We start from the raw sequence: 18,117 nt of genomic DNA on the forward strand, positions 1-18,117 counted from the left end.
AGGGTTAATACAGCCATTAATACATATCTACAGTAAGACTAAATTTCCACACAGTTTTTTTTCTGGTGTTTTTTGGAAAACTGCCGCTGCAGTTTTTGAGCTGAAGTAAGAAGTGGATCCAGCAGGAAGGAAAAGTAGTAGTCCTCCCTTTATATTCCCCATTCCACGTCTGACTTTGGGTCAAAAACTGCACTGGCTGTTTTCCAAAAAACGCCAAAAAAAAAAAAACTGTGTGGAAATGTAGCCTTAAGCCGATTTTGTAAATTTGACCACAGCCAAAGAAATTAACATTTTTTATTTTATTTGTAGGTTTATTTGAACAGTGGGAGAAAGAAAAACAACATAAAAATCTGGCTCCCTTAAATTTCTGGCTCCCTTGTATCTTTTATACAGGTAACGAGCTGAGATTAGAAGCACTCTCTTAGGCTGTTTTCACACGTTCAGGTTTTTAATTTCAATTAGTAAATTAAAAGCCAAGAACAGATCATGAATGGAGGACATTTCTTTAATAAGGGTATATACGTTCATACGAGCGGGTTACCTGCGAGTTTCTCTTGGAGGGTTTTCCGGGGTGGAATTTTCACAACAGAAAATTTGCAGCAGACCCCATTTAGGTCAATGTAATTTGCCATGGGTTTTCAGCTGCAGAGATTTCACTGTGGAAACTCAAATCCACAGCAGGGAATTCGCGGCTAACCTGCCCGTATAAACAAATTTCTTTAATTCATGATATGTTCCTGGCTATCAATTGACTAATTGCAATTAAAAACCTGAACGTGTGAACATATCCTTAAAGGGAGTGCTCCTAAACTCACTTCTTTATCTGTAAAAAGTCACCTGGGAGACAAAAAAAAAACTTACTGAGAGGGGTCCAAATATTTCACTGTGAAATATTCAAATCAATTCATAAATTATTTGAAATGCGTTTTCAAGATTTGTATGTTGTTGGTCTGTCTCAAATTTAGTTTTTTCCTCTTAATCTTCTAATATACCCATATAAGGTGAAATGAAAAAAAAAAAACATATTTATGGAAAGAAATTGAAAACTTTTTTTTTTGGGGGGGGGGGGATTCCGTTTCTACGCAGTGTGCACTTTTTGGTACAAATGACATGTTATATCTATTCTGTAGGTCCATACGATTAGAACGATATCCAACTTATATAGGTTTTGTTTTATTTTACAATTTTTCTATTCTGACCTCTATAGCTTTCTTATTTTTGCATATTTGGGGATGTATCAGGGCTAATTTTTTGCGCCATAGTCTTAAATTTTTAATGATACCATTTTTGTTGTGATGTGATTTTTTGATTGCTTTTTAGTAATTTTTTTTTCAAATAAGAACCAACCAAAAATACGCAATTCTTGAGTTTGGTATTTTTTTACATTTATGCCATTGACCGTGTAGTTAAATTAACATAATATTTTAAAGGAAAATGGTCACCCGTTCACCCGCACTATGAGTAAGGTAACAGAACCTAACTGAAGGTTTTCCTACAAGTGTGCCTCCAGCTGTTGCAAAATTACAACTCCAGCTGTTGCAAAGGTACAACTCCCAGCATGCACCCCCCTTCCCCCCAAGTGAATGTACAGGGTACATTCACACGGACGGGTTTAAAGTGAGTTTCCTGCTTCAAGTTTGAGCTGCTGCAAATTTGCCGTCGCAGCGCAAACTCCTAGCCGGGAAACTCACCGTAAACCCGCCCAAATGTACCCTAAAAACAGTACACTAACATAACCTAAAGGGTAAAATACTACATATACACCCCCTTACACTGTCCCCCCAGTAAAAATGAAAACGTATCGTACAGCAGTGTTTCCAAAACAGAGCCTCCAGCTGTTGCAGAACAACAACTCCCAGCATTTCCGGACAGCCACTGACTGTCCAGGAATGCTGGGAGCTTAGGAACAGCTGGAGGCACCCTGTTTAGGAACCACTGGTGTAGAATACCCCTATGTCCACCCCTATGCAATCCCTAATTTAGTCCTCAAATGCGCATGGCACTCTCTCACTTCGGAGCCTTGTCGTATTTCAAGGAAACCGTTTAGGGCCACATATGGGGTATTTCAGTACTCGGGAGCAATTGAGGTACAAATTTTGGGGGACTTTTTCTCTTTTTACCCCTTATAAAAAGTAAAAATTTGGGGTCTACACCAGCCCGTTAGTGTAAAAAAATGAAAATTTTACGCTAACATACTTTTTATTTTCTCAAGAGGTAAAAGGAAAAAAATACCCGCAAAATTTGTAACGCAATTTCTCCTGAGTACGGAAATACCCCATATGTGGGTGTAAAATGCTCTGCGGGCGCACAACAAGGCTCAGGAGTGAGAGCGCACTATGTACATTTGAGGCCTAAATTGGTGATTTGCACAGGGGTGGATGATTTTACAGCGGTTCTGATATAAACGCAAAAAAAATTTATACCCACATGTGACCCTATTTTGAAAACTACACCCCTCACGGAACGTAACAAGGGGTATAGTGAGCCTTTACACCCCACAGGTGTTTAACAAATTTTCGTTAAAGTTGGATCAGAAAAGGAAAAAAAAATGCTGGTGTTACCCTAAATTTTTCATTTTCACAAGGGAAAATAGGAAAAAAGCCCCTTAAAATGTGTAACCCCATACCATATATGTGGAAGCATTTACACCCCACAGGTGTCTGACAGATTTTTGGAACATTGGTCCGTGAAAATGAAAAATGTAATTTCACTGCTCACTGCAGCCCTTATTAAATTCTGTGAGGGGTGTAGTTTCCAAAATGGGGTCACATGTGGGGGGGGGGGGGGGGGGGTCCACTGTTCTGGCACCATGGGGGCTTTGTAAATGCACATGGCCTCCGACTTCTATTCCAACCAAATTCTCTCTTCAAAAGCTCAATGGCGCTCCTTCCTTTCTGAGCATTGCAGTGCACCAGCAGAGCACTTTACATCCACATATGGGGTATTTCCAAATTTTGGGGGACATTTTCTCCTATTATCCCCCGTTAAACACCTGTGGGGTGTTAAGGCTCACTGGACCCCATGTTATGTTCCTTGAGGGGTGTAGTCTCCAAATTTTTTTTTGCTGTTCTGGCACCATAGGGGCTTCCTAAATGTGACATGCCCCCAAAAAACCCTTTCAGAAAAACTCACTCTCCAAAATCCCATTGTCGCTCCTTCCCTTCTGAACCCTCTAGTGCACCCACCGAACACTTGACATACACATATGAGATATTTCCTTTCTCAAGAGAAATTAGGTTACAAATTTTAGGGTGATTTCTCTCCTTTTACTTTTACTCCTTGTAAAAAACTGGGTCTACAAGAACATGCGAGTGTGAAATATGAAGATTTGGAATTTTCTCCTTCACTTTGCTGCTATTCCTGTGAAACTGTTAACACACTTACCGAATGTCATTTTGAATACTTTGAGGGGTGCAGTTTTTATAATGGGGTCATTTATGGGGTATTTCTTATATGAAGGCCCTTCAAATCCACTTCAAATCTGAACTGGTCCCTGAAAAATTCCGATTTTGAAAATTTTGTGAAAAATTGGAAAATTGCCACTGAACTTTGAAGCCCTCTGATGTCTTCCAAAAGTAATAACATGTCAACTTTATGATGCAAACATATGTGAATCAATATATAATTTATTTGGGATGTCCATTTTCCTTATAAGCAGAGAGTTTCAAAGTAAAAAAAAATGCAAAATTTTCATAACATTTTTGAATTTTTCACCAAGAAATGATGCAAGTATCAACGTAAATTTACCACTAACATAAAGTAGAATATGTCATGAAAAAACAATCTCTGAATCAGAATGAAAAGTAAAAGCATCCCAGAGTTATTAATGCTTCAAGTGACGGTGGTCAGATTTGCAAAAAAGGGCTGCGTCCCTAAGGTGAAAATGAGCTGCGTCCTTAAGGGGTTAATGGGGGTTTCTTATGTTTATGCTTCTCTTGGAAAGAGAGCTTAACTCTTAATTCACCCACTGCTGATTATCAGTATGGATTTTGGTTTATATATAATAGAAGGCATCTTGCCTACACTGCCAATGATCTGATCCGCAGCACATACGTGTCATTTACAGTAGTTTGTATTTTTTTTTAATGAAATTATGTAAAAGATATTTGTGATGTCTAAAGCCCTTTATGACTGAGAATGTCTGGGATTTTAATATGCCCAATCCCTTTCTCACTTGAGAGCTATGCAGAAGAATCTGGCAGTGGGATATTTTTCTTTACCTACTGTAAACATCTTACCCCCTATCCAAAGTATAGGGGATAAGATGTTAGATTGCAGGGGTTCTGCTTCTGCGGCACCCCTGTCATTCGGTGCACGGAGCGAACTCCACTCTGTGCTTGATGACTGGCGATTCTCTCTGCTACGCTCCCTCCATTCACGTCTATGGGAGGAGGTGTGACAGCATAGCCTTCACCCCCCCACCCCCCCCCCCCCCCATAGACATGAATAGAGGGGGCGTAAAGTGACATCATGAATGCTGAAGCTGCAAGCTTCTGTGTTCCGGTGCCATGGCTGCTGGCCCGGAGATCGCAGGGGTCCCCAGTGGCGGGACCCACGCAATCTAACATCTTATGGTTGTTTACAGCAGAGTACCTCTTTAAGTCAAACATAAATTCTCAGATTATCTGTTTTCAAAAGAGTCTCCAGTAAAAAATGATCTTGCAGTGTGTCACATGTTTCTAAATGAGTTCTATAAGATTTATATAAACCTACAGAGAACTTTTTTTTTTTTAATAGGTGGCAGAATAATCATGGCATGTCGAGACATGGGGAAGTGTGAAAACGCAGCAAGGGAAATCCGTGGCACAACACTAAATCACAAAGTGTTTGCCAAACACCTGGACTTGGCTTCTATGAAATCTATTAAAGAATTTGCAAAGAGCATCTTACAAGGTAACGCAGAAATGTAATGTTTTGGTGCTATTAAGATAGGAAAAGACAGTGGAGCATGCACGTCTCCTTTTGAGAGATAGACCCCTTTATTTAGGGCAGCTTGATAACCTTGTAAACCTTGACTACTTTTAAAGCTTTACTATTGTCTAAGAAAAACTCTTGACATGTCAAAAGTTTTGATCGGGTGGGGTCTGGGTGTTTACACCCCCACTTCCCTCTCCATCTCTCATCTCACTGCAGAAGACGGATTCTATAGAAAGTTTATGGGTCCAAGTCCCCTGCAGTGAGGAGAGACTTTTTAAATGAAACTAACACTAAAATTCTTTTTGTCCTTGTAATTAAATCTCCACATTATTCCATATCTAGACTTCTCTTTTTTTTTGTTTGTTTTGTTTCTTTTATAGAGGAGGAACACATAGATGTTTTAGTAAATAATGCAGCAATAATGAGATGTCCCCATTGGAAGACAGATGATGGTTTTGAAATGCAGTTTGGAGTCAATCATTTGGGTAAGATTTTCTTGCCAATGGTAGCGTCTTGTAAGAAAGCTTTATATTTGAAAAACATCAGGTTGTTGACCAGCAAAGCAGCTAGGTGCCATATTATATCAATAACTGGGGAATCCTAATAGGTTTCTTGCTGGTTTGGGTTTGTATGCTGTGGATAAAAATGTGGCTGCATGCTGAACCAACTAGTAAAATAAGGCTAGGTTCACTTGGTCGTTTGAACGGTCCCATCGGCTCTTTCTTTATTTTTATTTTTTTTTAGGCGATCGGACCCTGAAATAGAGCTTGCACTATTTTTTTTCTCCGCTAAAACTCCCGTCCCTCTGGCCGGATTGCCGACGGCAATGTGAATGAGGCCTGAGAATGTTTTCTGGGTTCTTTGAGGAAGAGTTGCCTACAAATGCCGGGCACCGTTAATAAGATGCCACTGATGTAACAATAGAGGGTGCAGAGTTTTTAGGCCCACATGAGTTTGGGTTGATGATGGAGCCAATTGACTCTTTGCCAATTATGAGGACTCAAGTACTATAAACAGCATATCAAAGTTGGTGCCCTAATTAATCTTGAGGGCTTAGATGCTTTATATAATATATTTAGTAAGATAAATCTTTTTCTCATTCAGCTCCATTGGGGGACACAGGAACCGTGGGTATATCTTGCTGCCACTAGGAGGCTGACACTAGGCATACAAAAAAAGAAGTCCCAGCAGGGTATACCCCACCCACTGCCTTAGAGACGCTCAGTTTTAGCTTAGTGTCATAGGAGGCAACACGGATCTGGATTGCTCCAGGTCTGGTCTTTTATTATTTTTTAGTGTTAGTGTTTAGACTTTTTCTTCTTTTTTATTTTTTCTAGGTAGGGGCGACAGGAGCATGGCGCTACCTGTTTTCCCACATGCGACTGAAGGGCACGGTGCCATAGTGTATGGTCCGTTAACCCTTCCTCGCTACCGGCCAGCACCAGGTTGTACCTTGGGTCCGGGTCACCTATTGCCTCTGCTCGCCCCGCTTAAAGAAGCCTGGCATGATGCAGCAGGCTTAGTCTGGCGAAGACTTTCAGGAGGTAAGTATACCTCCATGTTCAGGTAAATTTCCCTACACCCCTTACCCTCTCCCCCTCTATCTCTAGGGCTTACCGAAGGGGGGACAAGTCTTTATTGGGGAGGGGACCCCTTATGAGTGGGGTAGGACAGTGAGGGGACTCTTTCTTGGACAGTCTGTTCTCTGTACCTTACTCACACATAGTGAGTCAGCTGCAGGCCCCCCCCCCCCCCCGGACGGCATTGCGGCGTCCAGTTACTATCCGGCAGCCGTTCCCGCAGTGGAGGCGGCTACCGGCTCTTCTGTGTCGGGGCGGCGTGTTTGGCCAAGACCAGGCCGCTAATTGAGCCCGCGGCTTCGGCCTGGTCCCGGCCGGAGTTAGCTCCGCCCCGCGGGCGGTCTCCGCTGTTTTCAGCAGCCGACCTCGCTGGGAGACGGCTGTGGGCTTCTTCCCGGGGCGCATGGTGTTCCGGGACCAGACTGCTGTTTGTCAGCAACTGGCCTGGTCCTGGCCGCGTGTGACTCCGCCCCGCGGGCGGTCATCTGCTTTCTCCGGCAGCCGTTCCCGCAGGGGGAGATGGCTGCTGACTCCACTGTAGTCTGTTCGGCCAGGAACCAGGCCGATACTTTAGGCCGCGGCTTCGGCCTGGTCCCGGCCGAGTGTTGCTCCGCCCATTCTACGCTCTGTGAGTGCCAAATCTTGGCGCCGGCACAGGGAGGGCTGATTCAGCCTATCAGATCCAGGCTGTCTCGGCCTCACCCGTGCTAGCATGCGCTCAGTAGCTCCTCCCTCAGGTCACGTGACAGGAGCCTCCTCTTCTCACTCCTGTTCCAGTGCTGGTCTTCTCACACGCTGCTACACGCTGCTCCTGTGGGTCTCCTATATCTGTTTTCCAGCCGGCCGTCCTGTATCCGAAGGTGTTGGGACATCAGCCAGGAACCTGGGTGAGCTAATTCCAGTTCTTCTGTCACTAACTGGCTGTGCTTGGCAATGTCTACCCCCAGCATTGACCCTTCCCTCAGACAGGCGGCCCCTGCTTTAGTCACGTACTATGCTTGCACAGTGTGTAGGGTTAAATTTTTGGGGAGTTCGGCTGTACCTACTTGTTCTGCCTGCTCTTCCTCATGCCCTACTACCCCTGCCCAGGTCTGTGGCTCCTGAACCAGCCCCGGTTTGGGTGACTTCCCTCTCCCAGACTATCTCAGACCTGACGCAGGCTTCCAAGGAGGTGGCTACAGCCTTAAGACAGTCTTCCCTACGTCCCACTCGGGAAGCAAGTTCGGCGTCTTCGGACCGTCGACGCTCCCACAGACGGGTTTTTTATCCTGACTCCTCTCCTGAAAACAGGTGCCGCTCGCGCTCCAGATCTCCCGCTCCTAGGCGGCGTTCCCGGTCACGCGACCGCTCTCCTAGGGGCCGTTCCCCGAACCACCATTCTAGATCCCGGTCACCCAGATCAGGAGCCTCCACTAACCGTTTCCGATCTCCGGGTGAATTGGCGGACTCAGAACCTCATTCGGTATCTGAAGAGCTGTCCTCCATGTCTGACTTGGTGGATGGCCTGGTGTCTGCAGTCAGGGACACTTTCCATTTACAGGACCCTGGACCCTCGGACCCTGCTCCTAAGGTGTCCTTAGCCCGCACTCCTCGTTCTCCTAAGTATTTCCATCCTCATAAGGAGTTTGATGTGCTTCTGGAGACTGCCTGGAAGCTTCCAGAGAAGCGCTTCTAAGGCTCTAAAAGGTTAAAGACTCTGTGTCCATTCCCTCAGGACCTTATTTTTAGATGGACTGTTCCACCATCTGTGGACCCCCCAGTCTCCTGTTTGTCCAAATCCACCACTCTACCGTTGGCGGATGCCGCTTCCTTTAAGGATCCAGCGGACAAGCGGGTTGAGAATTTGGCCAAATACGCATTTGAAGCAGTGGGATCCTCCCTGCTTCTGGCATTTTCTTCCACTTGGGTGGCGAAGGCCTTGGCAGTGTGGGCTTCTCAGCTCCGTCGAGGTCTGTTGTCCGGGGCCTCCCCGGACGATCTGGCTGAAATTGCTCGTCAGGTGTCAGACGCAGGTGAATATTTATGCCAGGTTTCGTTGCAGTCTGCTCGCTGTGCGGCTGTCGCGTCTGGCAACCTGGTCGCCATTCGTCGCTCAATGTGGCTAAAAGCTTGGAACGCCGATTCGGCTTCCAAGAAATCTCTGACGGCTATGGCCTTTACTGGCGTTCGCCTTTTTGGGAAACGGCTAGATGACATCATCTCTGAGGCTACCGGAGGTAAAAGCTCTTTGCTTCCCCAGAACAAGGCTCGCTGCACTGCGGCTCGTGGGGGTTTTCGTAAGTCAACCTCCTTTCGATCCTTTCGCCCCTTGGGTCAGGGGCGCCAGGAAAAATCGAGCCCCTCGCAGGGTAGGCAGGGTCCGTCCTTCAAACTTCGCTCCTCCTGGAAGCAGGATAATCGCTCCAACCGATTTCCCGCTAAATCAGGAACCCGTAAACCTACCTCGACCTGACGGGGCGCCCCCACCTGGGACTCCGTCTCGGGTGGGCTTTCGCTTACTTCTTTTTCGGGACGTCTGGTTGGCACAAGTCCAGGACTCTTGGGTTCGGGACGTGATCTCCAACGGTTACCGAATCGAGTTCGCTTCTTTTATCCGGGATGGTTTTTTTCGATCTCGGCCTCCTCGTTCACCTGCTCTGGCCGCAGGTTTTCATTCTACCATTCGCACTCTGCTGCAGCAGGGTGTTATCGTGCCCATTCCGCCTCAAGACCATTTCAGGGGTTTCTATTCAAACCTCTTCATGGTGCCCAAAAAGGAGGATTCAGTCCGTCCGATTTTGGACCTGAAACTCCTCAACCAGCATCTTCGTCTTCGCCACTTCCGTATGGAGTCACTACGGTCGATCCCGATTTTTCCTCCTCATCAACGTTTTCTGCGCTTTGCCGTTCCGCAGGGTCACTTTCAATTGGCCACAGCCCCCCGGGTTTTTACCAAGGTTCTGGCGGCTGCCATTCTTAGGTCCCAGGGGGTGTCTGTCCTTCCTTACCTGGATGACCTGCTTATCAAGGCCCCATCCCGGGTCCAGAACGAGGAGAATCTCCACATCACCCTGCTGACCCTAACCAGCTTCGGGTGGCTGATCAACGAGGAGAAATCCAACCTTTCTCCCTCCCGGTCTCTGGTCTTTCTGGGACTCAGGTTCGATACCGAGAGTGCCCGCATCTTCCTTCCTCCGGACAAACGGAGTGCTCTGCTGTCAGGCGTTCGTCTCTTGAGACGCCTGCATCCGGTGTCCATTCGTGCATGCATGGCAGTGCTGGGCAGAATGGTGGCGGCCATAACAGCGGTTACGTACGCTTCAGTGGGCTATCCTGTCTCTGTGGGACGGATCCCCCCTGTCCTTGAATCATCGGATCCGTCTGCCCACCTCGGCTCGCCAGTCTCTTCTTTGGTGGCTCCAATCTCCCCTCCTTCAGAGCGGCCGCTCGTTTCTACCGTTGAACTGGCTGGTTCTTACGACGGATGCGAGCCTCCTCGGTTGGGGGGGGTGTTCTCTCTGTACCGGACGGTCCAGGCCCAGTGGTCACCTCGGGAAGCCAGGCTTCCTATCAATGTCTTGGAGATCCGGGCAATATTCCTTTGTCTCCGACACTGGGAGTCTCTTCTTCGGGGTCGCCCAGTTCGCATTCAGTCAGACAACGCCACAGCCGTGGCGTATCTCAACCGCCAAGGGAGCACTCGCAGCAGTGCCGCCATGACCGAGGTGTCCAAGATCTTGACCTGGGCGGAACGCATGGTTCCCTCCATTTCCGCGATTCACATTCCAGGGGTGGAGAATTGGGAGGTGGACTTTCTAAGTCGCTCCTCTCCCGATCCCGGGGAGTGGTCCCTTCACCCGGAGGTGTTCGAGTCCATCTGCCGCCGCTGTGGGATTCCGGACGTGGACCTCTTTGCGTCCCACTTAAACTGACAGGTTTTAAGCTTCGTGGCAAAGTCCAGAGATCCTCTGGCGCTGGCCGTGGACGCCCTCGTCATTCCCTGGTCTCGGTTCACTCTCCCGTACCTGTTTCCGCCAATTCCCCTCCTTCCCCGAGTGCTCAGGAAACTCAAGGTGGAAGGCGTACCGGCCATCCTGGTGGCTCCAGATTGGCCCAGACGAATCTTGGTACGCCGACGTGGTTCGACTTGTGGCGGACGTTCCCTTCCGACTGCCAGATTGCCTCGATCTTTTGTCTCAGGGTCCTCTTTGCCACCCCAATTCACAGCCGCTGCGTTTGACGGCGTGGCGGTTGAAACCGGTATGGAAGGCTCGCGGTTTCTCATCTAGGGTGATTCGCACTATGCTCAAGGCGCATAAGCCATCCTCGGCTAGGATCTACCATAGGACTTGGCGGGCTTATTTTCGATGGTGTGAGGCCCGCTCTCTTCCCCCGGTTTGTTTTTCTCTACCGAACCTCCTGGCGTTTCTGCAGTCCGGTCTTGAGACGTGCCTGGCTCTTAGTTCCCTCAAGGGTCAAGTGTCGGCGCTGTCTGTTCTTTTTCAGCGGCCTCTGGCTTCTGACTCCTCGGTTCACACCTTCCTCCAAGGAGTGGCTCTCGAGATTCCTCCCGTCAGGTCTCCTACTCCCCCTTGGGACTTGAACTTGGTCCTGAGTGCCCTGCAATGCATTCTGTTTGAGCAGTACTTCAAGGCAGTACTTCTTCCGGTTCCTTCCTTTCAACCGAAGGTGGTTTCGTCCTTTCATCTGAACGAGGATATCGTTCTCCCTTCCTTCTGCCCTGCTCCGTCTCATCCTAAGGAGCGTTCTCTCCACAATCTGGATGTGTTACGTGCCTTACGAGTTTACCTCAAGGCCACTTCTTCTTTCCGACGGTCTGAGTCGCTGTTTGACGTTGAGGGCCGACGTAAGGGTTTGCCGGCTTCTAAGGCCATCATCTCCAGATGGATCCAGTCCGCCATTTCTGAAGCATTCCGTTCCAAGGGGAAGGATCCTCCCATCCGGGTTACGGCTCACTCCACTCGCTCTGTGGGGGCCTCTTGGGTGGTCTTTAACAGGGCTTCGGCCCTTTAGGTGTGTAAGGCGGCTACTTAGTCTTCGGTGCACACATTCACCAAGTTTTACCAAGTGCACACTTCTGCATCCGCCGACGCCTCTGTCGGGCATAAGGTTTTGCAGGCAGCGGTGGCTCGGCCGTTCGCTTGATTCTGGGTTACATGGTTTTCCCACCCCCGGGGACTGCTCTGGTAAGTCCCACGGTTCCTGTGTCCCCCAATGGAGCTGAATGAGAAAAGGAGATTTTTTACACTTACCGTAAAATCTTTTTCTCAGAAGCTCCATTGGGGAACACAGCTCCCACCCTGTGTTGTTTAGTTGTGATCTGAGAGTTGGTCGCCTGTCAATTGGTTGGTTCGTTGTTTTGACTGGGCGCCCTCTGGACTCTGTATTTTTTTCGGATCCTCCTATTGCTTTGGGACTAAAACTGAGTGTCTCTAAGGCAGTGGGTGGGGTATACCCTGCTGGGAGGGGCCGACTTCTTTTTTTGTATGCCTAGTGTTAGCCTCCTAGTGGCAGCAAGATATACCCACGGTTCCTGTGTCCCCCAATGGAGCTTCTGAGAAAAAGATTTTACGGTAAGTGTAAAAAATCTCCTTTTCGTGATGTCTCTGTCCTAAATGTTAAATCCATGAGTTAACATTGAGAAATTATCAAACTTTTCTTCTTGGTTTCTCCACCATTTACAGGCCACTTCCTCCTGACTAACCTGTTACTTGATAGACTTAAGGAATCGGGCCAGTCCCGCATTATTAATGTGTCCTCCTTAGCTTACATAGCAGGAGACATTGACTTTGATGATTTAAACTGGGAGAAGAAGAAATACAACACAAAAGCAGCTTATTGCCAGAGCAAACTAGCCAATGTTCTGTTCACAAATGAATTGGCAAAAAGGCTGCAAGGTAAGGATATGACACAGTGCAACAAATCTGTTTTTATAGTAAATCTTTGTAACTGGACTATAAAGACTTTCCATCAGCTCAGGGGGCCCTAGTTTAAATGGGCACTGTCAAATACAAAAACTTTTGATATGTTGTAAAGCATGCAAAACCAATAGGTTTTGCAATTGCTTTCATTCCAAAAAATTTCGGTATTTCATACTGAAAAAGCCAGTCAAACAACTGCCCTCCCTGCCTGCTTGGACACATACTAGTCCTGCTGTGTCCATGCATCATCACCTATGTCATGGACACACTTCCTTGATTGACAGCTGTGAGCGCAGGGCTCACAACTGGAGGAAAAATCCTCCCACTGTCAGCTTGTGTTCCGCTACTGTCAGTGAGGAGAAGCTGGGAGTTGTAGTTTTGCTAATGCTAGGATAGATGTGAACAGACAGCATACTGAGGGAGGGGGCGGAGACCTGCATAGTGAGGCCACACCCCCTCCCTCTGAGAGGAATTCAGACTAGTGAACTAAATTAAAAGTGTAATAAAAAATAAATAAAGGTGCTAGACACATATAAATTAGATGTACATGGTCAGGATTAGGTGCTGAGTGATATACAGTGACCCCCCCCCCCCCCCCCGACTTATGATGGCCCCGACATATGATCATTTCAACATATGATGGCCTCTCAGAGCCCATTGTATGTTGAAGGCAGCCTCGACATATGATGCTGCTGTGTGTCGGGGCCATCATACAAACAGCTATCTGACAGCGCTGACAACTTCAGCAACTGACAGATAATTGTTTAATGTCCCCGTGTGCCCCGTTCTGCCTCCTGTTACTCACATGCTGTCCTGCTAACTCACGCAGGCTTCCACTGTGAGCTCCATGTAAGCCCTGCCCCCCCAGTGCAGCCATAGCCAATAGCCTGCAGCATCTTGCTGCAGGCATCCAATGAGCTGCTGGCTGCTCTCCCCTTCCTTTCCTATAGAGCTGTAGTCGGCAGTATGGTAATGGAGGACATTCTGTCCCCCCCTGAAGGTATTTAAAGAACTGTATAGTACTGTATGCAATGTCACACATCACATACAATACATATACACACTATACACCCCATACATCAATGTTTCCCTATCAGTGGGCCTCCAGCTGTTGCAAAACTATAACTCCCAGCATGCCCAGACAATCAATGGCTGTACATGCATGCTGGGAGTTGTAGTTGTGCAACAGCTGGAGGCACCCTGGTTTGTTAAACACTCCCCATACACTCCACATACAATGGTCATCCCAGAACCAATTAGCAGTTTCCCATAGAGATATGTATTCAACATACAATGGTTCCAAGGCCCCAGAACCAATTACCATTTTTACATAGACATATGTACTCGACATATGATGGTTTCAACATATGATGGTTCTCCTGGAACCAATTAATATCATATGTTGAGGGGCCACTGTATTTAAAAAAAAAAATGTGGTTGGATCTGACGGGTACACTTTAAGGCAGCCTTTATGTTGAAGCCAAGCTTGCTGAGCTGAAAATGTGACAAATTAGCCCCAGAAGGAGGGGAGTGAATGGAGGTTGCAGAGGGGTCGACACAGAAGAAAACACAACATTACACAGTTTATGGGGGAGGCTTTATGTTTTTTTAAATAAAAGTACGGTATATATAAGTTTATTACACAATAAAACAACTTGGGCATGAGACTTATTTACCTAAAATGTTATCTTCCCAGAATACTTATTTAATTTTATAGGGGCTTTGTTGTTTGTGGTTCGCAAAATAAATGTTGAAGTCTGCACTTCAATTTCACTATACTAAAATATGACTGAATATTTAGGTTTATTATGGTCTCAATATTTGGAGCTTTCTTTATTTTTTGTTTTATAATTACATTATTCCTCTATTTAGGAACAGGTGTTACAGCAAACTCCCTGCACCCTGGAGTTGCAGATACTGAACTGGGAAGACACACTGGAATGCACCAATCTACTTTTTCCAGTTCTGTACTAGGTGAGGTTCGTTCAGATAAGTGTAATGCAATAGGTGAAATGCACAGCCACATTTGCATATCGTAGGGATGTCCCAATACTGGCATTGGGACCCATACTGGACATTTGCAAGAGTACTTGTAATCGTGCAAATGTCCCTGATACCCAATCGGATACCTGCTGGCGGGACTCCCACCAGCAGGTATCACAGAGGTGCCCTGTGCATGCTGCCGAACTATGCAGCGTTTGTCATAGTTGGGACCTGTGGCTAATGCTGAACATCACCAATCATGGTGCTGTCCGGCATTAATCCTTTAGACGCCACAATCAAAGTTAATTGCGGCGTGTAAAAGTCCTAAAATTACTGCCGGTTAGCTCAGGGATGCTGATTGGGATCACTGCAGTGACATTGTGATGTCCTGATCAGCTGAGAGGACGGCCAGAGGTCCCTTACCATACTCCGTGCTGTCAGATGGTCGCTCCTATACTGCAGCCAGCCGTGGCAGGCAGTAATGAAGGAGCGCCGATAACACTGGTCAATGCGATGCTATGGCATAGCATTGATCAGTGTATACAATCTACAGATTGCATGTCATAGTCCCCTATGGGGACAAAAAAAATAGTAAAATAAAAATGTGAATTAACCCCTTTACTAATAAAAGTTGGAATCACCCCCCTTTTCAAAAAGTTTAAACTAAATATAAATAGAAAAACCCTAATTAACCTGTTAAGGACCAACGGCGTACCTGTACACCCTAAGTCTGCTCCTGTTCTATAACAGGATCAGGCCTGGCATCTAACAATGGGCGGGATCCGTGGCTAATAGCGCACGGCACTGATCACGGTGTCGCGCGCTATTAACCCTTTAGACACGGCGTTCAAAGTTGATCACCGCGTCTAAAGTGAAACGAAACTACCCCTTGCTAGCTCAGTGGGCTGTTCGGGATCGCCACGGTGAAATCGCGGCATCCCGAACAGCTGTAGGACACCAGGAGGGTCCCCTTACTTGCCTCCTGGTGTCCGATCGCCGAATGACTGCTCAGTGCCTGAGATCCAGGCATGAGCAGTCAAGCAGCAGAATCATTGATCAATGGTGTCCTATGAGAAACCATTGATCAATGTAAAAGATCAGCGTGTGCAGTGTTATACCCCTATGGGAGCTATAACATTGCAAAAAAAAATTAATAAAGATCATTTAACCCCTTCCCTAATAAAAGTTTGGATCACCCCCCTTTTCCCATTTAAAAAAAAAACTGTGTAAATAAAAATAAACATGTGGTATCGCCGCGTGCGGAAATGTCCGAATTATAAAAATATATAATTAATTAAACCGCACGGTCAATGGCGTATGCGCAAAAAAATTCCAAAGTCCAAAATAGTGTATTTTTGGTCACTTTTTATATCATGAAAAAATGAATAAAAAGCGATCAAAAAGGTGCGATCAATACAAAAATGGTACCGCTAAAAACCTCAGATTACTGTGCAAAAAATAAACCCCGATACCGCCCCATACGCGGAAAAATTAAAAAGTTATAGGGGTCAGAAGATTTTTAAACGTATTAATTTTCCTGCATGTAGTTATGATTTTTTACAGAAGTACGACAAAATCAAACCTATATAAGTAGGGTATCATTTTAATCGTATGGACCTACAGAATAAAGATAAGGTGTTATTTTTACAGAAAAATTTACTACGTAGAAACGGAAGCCCCCAAAATTTACAAAATGGTGTTTTTTCTTCTATTTTGTTGCACAATGATTTTATTTTCTGTTTCGTCGTAGATTTTTGGGTAAAATGACTAAGGTAATTACAAAGTAGAATCGCAAAAAATAAGCCATCATATGGATTTTTAGTTGCAAAATTGAAAGGGTTATGATTTTTGTAAGGTAAGGAGGAAAAAATGAAAGTGCAAAAACGGAAAAACCCTGAGTACTTAAGGAGTTAAAAAAAAATAAAAAAAAATCCCTGTCATTTAAAAAAAAAAAAAAAAGTGGTGGTAATTGGTATCGTGAGTACTTAAAAAAAATATTCATACTTTTCGGGACATCCCTAGTATATAGCGCATGCAGATTTTCAGTTTCACTTCTTTTATCAGTTCTCACCACCTCCAATTTGCACATTTATTTTTAAAACTGTTATTTTGACTTTTCCTATTACCTTATTTATTAGTCTTTATCTTTTCAGCTCCCATATTTTGGTTCTTAATAAAAAGTCCAAGACAAGCGGCACAGCCCAGTGTCTACCTGGCTGTTGCTGAAGAACTTCAAGGGACTTCTGGAAAATATTTTAATGGATTGAAAGAAAAAGAGGCAGCCAAACAAGCTTTGGACGAGAAGACTGCGAAGAAACTCTGGGAGGAAAGTGCCAAACTTGTGCATCTTGATGAAGCTTTACAAGAATGTAAAGTGTAATACCACTGTGATATGTCCTACAGAAATGAATCGCCTTCAGTGAAGGCTATGGGTGCTCTTATGTATGTTACTACCTGTATCATATAGTAATAAACCTCTTTACCAGTAAGTCCTTGAACTTTTCACCATTCATTACCATTCAGCATTAGTTGTATAGTATACAGAGACATAAATGATAAGCATATAGTAGGGGTCTTTTTACACACATGGATGAATTGGCATGAAAGATGCAATCAGCCAACAAACCAACGTGAGTTGACACTTTCCAAAGATCAGGAATGAACATTCATAGGAACGTGTGAAAAGGCCTTAGGACAAAGCAAAGGCCTTTGTTAACCCTTTAGGTGTTTCACAAGAATAGCAGCAAAGTGGAGGAGAAAAATCAAAATCTGCATTTTTTACACTAACATGTTCTTGTAACCCCATTTTTTTTTCTTTTGAAAAGTAAGTGGTATTAGGAGAAAAAGCCCCCCAAAATTTATAGCCCAATTTCTCTTGAGTATGGAAATACCTCATATCTATCTATATATATATATATATATATATATATATATATATATATATATATACATATAAAACTCAATGTGTGTGTGTATGTATGTATGTGTGTATGTTCCAGCATCACGTCCAAACGGCTAAAGATATTAACATGAAACTTGGCCACATGTTACTTATATGTCAACAACAAACATAGGATAGGTGATTTAACCCTTACTCACCCCCATTTGCCAGGGGCGGGGTTTATGTTTAAAGTCCCATACAAGTCAATGGGAAATACATGTTACAACATAACTTCCAAACGGCTGGAGATATTTTGATAATACTTGGTCACATGTTACTTATATGTCCACTTAAAATATAGGATAGTTAATTTAATCCTTAACTACCCCCATTTGTGAGGGTTGCAATTTTTGTTTAAAGCCCCATGCAAATCAATGGGAAATGTATGTTCCCACATAACTTCCGTACGGCTAGAGATATTTCAATACCTGGTACACATATTACGGGTCGGGATAGGAGGTCGAGATAGGAGGTCGTGATAGGTGGTCGAGATAGGAGGTCGGGATATGAGGTCGAGATAGGAGGAAGGGATAAGAGGTCGTGATAGGAGGTCGGGATAGGAGGTCGGAATAGGAGGACGGGATAGGAGGTTGAGATGGGAGGTTGAGATGGGAGGTTCGGATAGGAGGTTGGGATAGGAGGTCGGGATAGAAGGAAGGGATAGGAGGACGGGATATGAGGTCGAGATAGGAGGAAGGGATAGGAGGTCGAGATAGGAGGACGGGATAGGAGGACGGGATAGGAGGTTGAGATGGGAGGTCGGGATAGGAGGTCG

The 18,117-nt window shown here is 45.5% G+C and overlaps 1 protein-coding gene across 9 annotated transcripts in view; it reads left to right on the forward strand.

Annotated features, from left to right (window-relative positions):
* RDH13 (retinol dehydrogenase 13) overlaps positions 1–16,884 on the forward strand; it is a 68,275-nt gene extending 51,391 nt beyond the window's left edge. For 8 of the 9 annotated variants that reach the window (XM_056567474.1, XM_056567472.1, XM_056567473.1 and 5 more), the window contains 5 exons: positions 4,738–4,893; positions 5,298–5,402; positions 12,182–12,394; positions 14,291–14,392; positions 16,555–16,884. In XM_056567474.1, coding sequence (XP_056423449.1) covers positions 4,752–4,893; positions 5,298–5,402; positions 12,182–12,394; positions 14,291–14,392; positions 16,555–16,781 — 789 coding nt within the window. In that variant the 5' untranslated portion in view covers positions 4,738–4,751 and the 3' untranslated portion in view covers positions 16,782–16,884. The remainder of the gene's footprint in view (positions 1–4,737; positions 4,894–5,297; positions 5,403–12,181; positions 12,395–14,290; positions 14,393–16,554) is intronic. The other variant, XM_056567471.1, reaches the window with a different exon arrangement.
* Positions 16,885–18,117: the final 1,233 nt, after the last annotated feature.

The sequence above is a fragment of the Hyla sarda genome, chromosome 3 (assembly GCF_029499605.1).
Source record: "Hyla sarda isolate aHylSar1 chromosome 3, aHylSar1.hap1, whole genome shotgun sequence".
Classification (NCBI taxonomy): domain Eukaryota; kingdom Metazoa; phylum Chordata; class Amphibia; order Anura; family Hylidae; genus Hyla; species Hyla sarda.